The sequence below is a fragment of the Danio rerio genome, chromosome 15, assembly GCF_052040795.2.
Source record: "Danio rerio strain M-AB ecotype USA chromosome 15, GRCz13ab, whole genome shotgun sequence".
Classification (NCBI taxonomy): Eukaryota; Metazoa; Chordata; class Actinopteri; order Cypriniformes; family Danionidae; genus Danio; species Danio rerio.
The window spans coordinates 10,667,501-10,673,923 of NC_141035.1; the positions used below are offsets into that span (position 1 = coordinate 10,667,501).

Consider the following 6,423-nt stretch of genomic DNA (forward strand, 5'->3'; position numbering starts at 1 on the left):
CCAAAGCGGAATAAACCACCAACTTATCCAGCAAATGTTTTATGCAGAGGACGCCCTTCCAGCTGCAACCCATCTCTGGAAAACATCCATACACACTTATTCACACACATACATTACACTACGGTAAATTTAGTTTATTCAATTCACCCATACCGCATGTCTTTGGACTTGTTAGGGAAACCAGGGTACTTGGAGGAAACCAACGCGAACACAGGAAAAACATGCAAACTCCACACAGAAATGCCCAGGCTCGAACCAGCAACCTTCTTGCTGTGAGGCGACAGCACTACCTACTGTATAGCCTATTTTTATACAGTTTCATCTTAAATATTTTTGCTTAATTTTTTCATATGTTTTTGTTCTTTTAATGTTTTTTTTTAATGAACATTTTAATTGGTAGTATTTTGTATTTATTTATTTGCATATGTATTTATTAACACATATATATTTCCGCATCTATTTTTGTGTAATAGAGACATAAGGGAAGCAGTTCTCATGCAACAGAAAGATAAATAATTTCGCCTTCATTTTTTGTCTCCATTTGTCTTTCATTATTATTTTATTCTTTTAAGGTTTTACCATTTATTTATTTATTTATTTATTTATTTATTTATTTATTTATTTATTTATTTATTTATTTGTTTGTTTGTTTGTTTGTTTGTTTGTTTGTTTGTTTATTTATTTATTTATGTTTTATATTTGTAATTTAATTAATGATTTGTTTAAGTGTTTATATATTTTAAGATTTATTTATTTATGTTTTTGAATTTGTAATTAAATTATTGATTTAAGTGTTTATATATTTTAGATTTATTTATTTATGTTTTTTATATTTGTAATTTAATTAATGATTTGTTTAAGTGTTTATATATTTTTAGACTTATATATTTATTTATTTTGTTTTGGATTTATGCATTTATTTGGTTTTGCTAGAATTTCAAAATGTGCCTTAACATAGGGGCACGGAAACCAGCTATTAATTTTCTCAACAATTCATCGAAATCCCATCATAATTGCGATTTGAAATGTTGCAAACTTTAGCTAATCTCAAAGGTTGCGATATAAATATATTTGATATAAAATTATCATACACACAAACACACACAATCACACACACGCACGCACGCACGCACGCACACACACACACCTGCCAGTACCTGACTATTGTTTTTTTTTTTCATTAGTTTTTTTGTTGTTTTGTTTTCCTTGTATGTGATCCCAATTTAAGTATATCTTGCACATTCTAATTAAAAATAATAATAAGCAACACAAAACATAAAAAAATAAAAAAAATTTGAAGACATAAGACTGTGCAAGAAATCAACTGAAATTAACAATCCTAACTAGTGTGGAAATAAATCAAAGGTGGCATTTGACCACCTCTGTTAGTAAAACTACACTACACTGTTCGTAGTCGTAAACCTCATTGAACTGCATGTACAGTAATGCTTTAGTTTTTTAAAGTAGGTGGACGCACGTTTTCCAATAAGCCTGTGTTGCATTTCTGAGCAGGCTATTCCTTTAACGCACTGTTTTTTTTTCTGTGCTTCAAGGAGCACTGACCTTCGCTTATAAGGTAAACATGTGTCTGCTTTTCCTCTTCCCAGCCCCAGCTGCCCACTTATTTTGACATGAGCAGTTCCTGTGCAGCTCCACATAAGACAGGGCTGCTTTATGTGGAAGACAATGAGGAAATGACCTAGCATGTGTGCATCTGAGGACACACAGATACGGCAGCTCCCCCGATGAAACCCAGGGAGGAGGAAGGAGAAAAGGGAGAGCGGGAACGTGAGATGACATCATGGCAAAGTTAGGTAGGAGGATGGAGAAGTCCAGTAATGCAACACTGTAGATAAACACGAGACAGCTGTATTTATGAGATCTTAGAGCCTGCCTAGCTTTTGTTGCAGGATGCATTATCAAAAAAACGGAAAGCACCAACGTTCGGAAAGATGAGGGGACTCCACATGGCCAGCCTCCGGTTTACAATAATGCAGCAACTGGCTACCGGCAAGCTAATATCGGATGAAAGAAGGGCAGTAAACAGTTTCTGCTCTTTTAATAGGAGCAGTTGCACAGACAGCTGTCCTGAGCAGAATTAGGAGACAGACGGCGTCTCTTTGGTGTCTACAAACCCCACTGTGCACAGCTTATTTAGTTCAATTAAGTCCAGATTATAAAATTTATAATCTTATTATAAAAAGAAGGCATTATTGGTGGTCATCCCAAACAATAAATGGGTGGTTAAATCATTTGTTTTACATGAGACATGCAAGTGCTAGCACCTGCTGGGACAATAAAGACTAGGAAATAAATATACTGACCAGGCCAGTTTAAAATGATGGCCAATAATCGTGTCCTGACTGATATATATTGTGGTATATGTATATATATATATTTATATATAAAAATATGTATGTATATATATATATATATATATATATATATATATATATATATATATATATATATATATATATATATATATATATATATATATATATATATGTATATATATATTTAAATATAAAAATATGTATATATATATATATATGCACTCAGTCTTTGTTTATGTTCAGCTAGCAGGATCTAAAAAGGGAACTACACACACGCATATATATATATATATATATATATATATATATATATATATATATATATATATATATATATATATATATATATATATATATATATATATATTTATATATAAAAATATGTATGTATATATATATATATATATATATATATATATATATATATATATATATATATATATATATATATATATATATATGTGTGTGTGTAAATATATATACTATATATATATATATATAAATATATATATATATAAATATATATATATATATATATATATATATATATATATATATATATATATATATATATATATATATATATATATATATATATATATATATATGTATATATATTTATATATAAAAATATGTATATATATATCTATATATATATATATATATATATATATATATATATATATATATATATATATATATACATACATATTTTTATATATAAATATATATATATATATATATATATATATATATATATATATATATATATATATATATATTTATGCACGTATATGTACATATATGTGTGTGTGTGTGTGTGTGTGTGTGTGTGTATATTTACTTTATGCATCCAGACGATAGTTCCCTTTATACACACACACACACACACACACACACACACACACACACACACACACACACACATATATATATATATATGTATGTACATATACATACATATATATATACTACAGTTCTGTTCTGCTCTTGTATCTGATTGGCTGACAGCCATGCGATATTCTACAAATAGCAGTACTAGTACAGCCTCTTCATCCTTCACCCTTGTGTATTACCACACCCACATACAGCAACAAGCAGAGGACACTCTACAGTTTGACAAATATTGCAGCTGCTGGACAATATATTGTACTTTTGAGTCGAGAATCTAGTTTGTTAGATTGGACTTTGCAGTTAATTTATAAGGATAGTGCCTATTTTCAAATATTTATAATTTCGGAGCATCGCTTCAGTGTATCAGCCGCCTTCAGCCTGTTTGAGCAGACCAAAGAAAGTGACGGTTGATGTTCAGGCACAATATGCTATTTTCTCAGTGTAAGTTTCAAACTACAGCAAAACAAATCATTATAATGGCAGTAAGTGACATTCTCAGGTGATCTATCTCTTTTTTTTGTAATTTGTAGTGCTGTATTTATACCACAGAAACTGGTAGTGTTTGCTTTGCTCTGGCTTTTTCGAGGTTAATTTTTGTGACATCTCGATTGCCACAGAGAAATACTGGGAAATCTCTGTAGATGATGGCACTTCATGCCGTTCAGCCTTATAATCTTAAAATGTGAGCAAAAATTCTGTGTTTTGTCATCACTTTAGACATTACGCAAGAGAATCATTCAAATTGCTCTAAAGTGACGTTTGTAAACTGCCAACGGTTTCTGCTGTTCTGACGTCAGCTGCAGATGTGAGTGGCGGAAGAAAGTAGTTCCTTGTACAAAAGAGTTTTTGAGAGTCTCCGTGTTTGAATACACACAATTTAGCTGTCGAACTGTTGTATAAATGCAATATCACACTCATAGCTTATTTATACACAAAATGTTGCTGTTGAACTGTTGTATAAACGCAATATCACACTCGTAGCTTATTTATACACACAATTATGCAGTCGAACTGTGGCATAAACGCAATATCACACTCCTACCTTATGTATACACACAATTATGCTATCGAACTGTTGTATAAACGCAATATCACACATGTAGCTTATTTATACACACAATCATGCTGTCGAACTGTTATATAAATGCACTATCACACTCGTAGCAAGATTACATTATCAAATATATCTATATCTATATCTGGCCACATAATATGTTTAAATGGAAACACAATTTAGATGATTTGAGATTGCACATCGGTTCTGTTCTATGATCGGTAGTAATCTCAATGCGATGGCCAGAGGGCGCTCTTGCACAGAAATACAGATTAAATTGAAATGAACGCAATATTGTGTGGTATGTCAGCAAACTACAGGTCTGTGTAGTAAATGCTGCTCTATCTGAATGCACCAGCTGATCATGGAACCGGCGTTACTTACAAAATGCAGACAAGTAGGCATGGGACGATAACAGTTTTCTAGGTATACCATGGTTTGAAAAAGTCAAGGTTTTAAAACCAAAATGTTTTACTATACCATTCTTAAGGCATGTGTATGATATTTTACTTATGTTTTATTTAGTTTTTTTAGAACAACATATTTCCAGCAGAAAAAGAAATACTTTGTAATAGAAAAATAAATTTAGTAAAGAAATGCTATGCTGCTGTAGTGGAAACATAATACATGCAAATGACATCACCGTTTTCATTTAAATGAAGGTCAAAATGTATGGTGAGTAGGGCTGCACAATAGACCGAAATGAAATCGCAATCAAGCAAAAGCTGCTATTCTCATGCACATCTTGTCAGGGAAGCACAGTTGTGTGATTAGTAGTAAATGTCCTTCAAAGGCCAGAGGGTGCTTCACTTAAAAAAAAGACTTCAAATACCCATACAGTTGGGCACACAAGATTGAACTGTGTTCATAAATTTTACATGACTAATATAAGCAACTGAGTACTGACTCACCTCTCAGAATGTTTATTAAAGCTCTTGAATTAAGTTATGAAGTGAGTTTAGAGTAAAATATATGTTATTAAATGTGATACTTTTACAAGATTTCAGATGAGGCAGCAGCAACAACACAGAGCCATATTAACAAAGAAGTTATGTATTATTGCAGAACTATTCTCTTTTTAATCAATTATTAGATGTTTTAATCACCTGATATTTTGAACGTGATTATGCACAGCTTGTCAGTGAACTAGGCTCTATGACTTTACTAGAACCGGCTTTACTTACAAAATGAACATGAAAATCATCTTTAATTAATTGTAGCTTATAAAATGGTAAACACTCCCTTAGTAACGTATTGTACTTTCTATTTCCATGATTACAAACTAAAAGTGTCACACAGAATAACATTTGGCCAATGACATCACATAACAGGTCATGTGATCATAACATTGCACCACCCACTCTATAAATTAGAATTCTCAGAAGGCTCTATAAAACAATCTTCTAAACCTTAAAAAAACCTTTTTAAATATTTGCCACACAGCATTCCATAAACTAATCCAAACTTAGAACATCAACTGGCCACCTTTTGATTTTAGCAACTGTACACTTCTCAAATGTCATGAATAGGCTTCTATACTGCATAACAATACAACAGCAATTAGACACTGTGCTCTCTAAATAATAGCATCATCATATACATGTTAAACAAAACCAGTCTGAACTGTTTTGCTGGTCTCCCAGCCTAATCAGCTTGGTTTGGTCGCTGGTCTTAAATGGGCTTCATGCACTTGCTACTGTAGCATCAAAACAACTGCTTTGCTTTTAAATAGTCCAACTTAAACCAGCAAACTGTTAATAAACACATTTCAAAACAGTATTTTCTTTTCTTAGAACGACTATGTTGCAAATAGAGAGTTTGATGCTAAAAGTTGACAGTTTTCCTCCTCATTGACTCAACATAAACCACAAAATGAACATAGCGCTTTAAACACTCACATATCTCCGCAGCTTCTTCTCGGGCGGCGACTTTCTCAACCATCCCTGACAGATGATTTCTCCTCCGCTCATTTTACAGAAAGCAAAAAGCACAATCAACAGCAGCAGATCAGTCTGAAGTCCTCAGATGCTGCGGGTCCATGTATGTTGAGCGCGCGCGGGGCAGTGCCGTGGATGCGGAGCTTCATTTACTGGTGATGGGACGCCTCCTGTGCGCGCTGCGGGACTCTGTGTAAACACT

The 6,423-nt window shown here is 32.3% G+C and overlaps 1 protein-coding gene across 4 annotated transcripts in view; it reads right to left on the reverse strand.

The window, feature by feature from the left end:
• gab2 (GRB2-associated binding protein 2) overlaps positions 1-6,423 on the reverse strand; it is a 153,106-nt gene extending 146,683 nt beyond the window's left edge. For all 4 annotated transcript variants that reach the window (XR_015509054.1, XR_015509053.1, XR_015509055.1 and 1 more), the window contains exon 1: positions 6,183-6,423. Coding sequence is in view for 1 of the 4 variants with exons in the window: in XM_087283714.1 (XP_087139840.1) it covers positions 6,183-6,254 (72 nt within the window). In the remaining 3 variants the exon portion in view is untranslated. The remainder of the gene's footprint in view (positions 1-6,182) is intronic.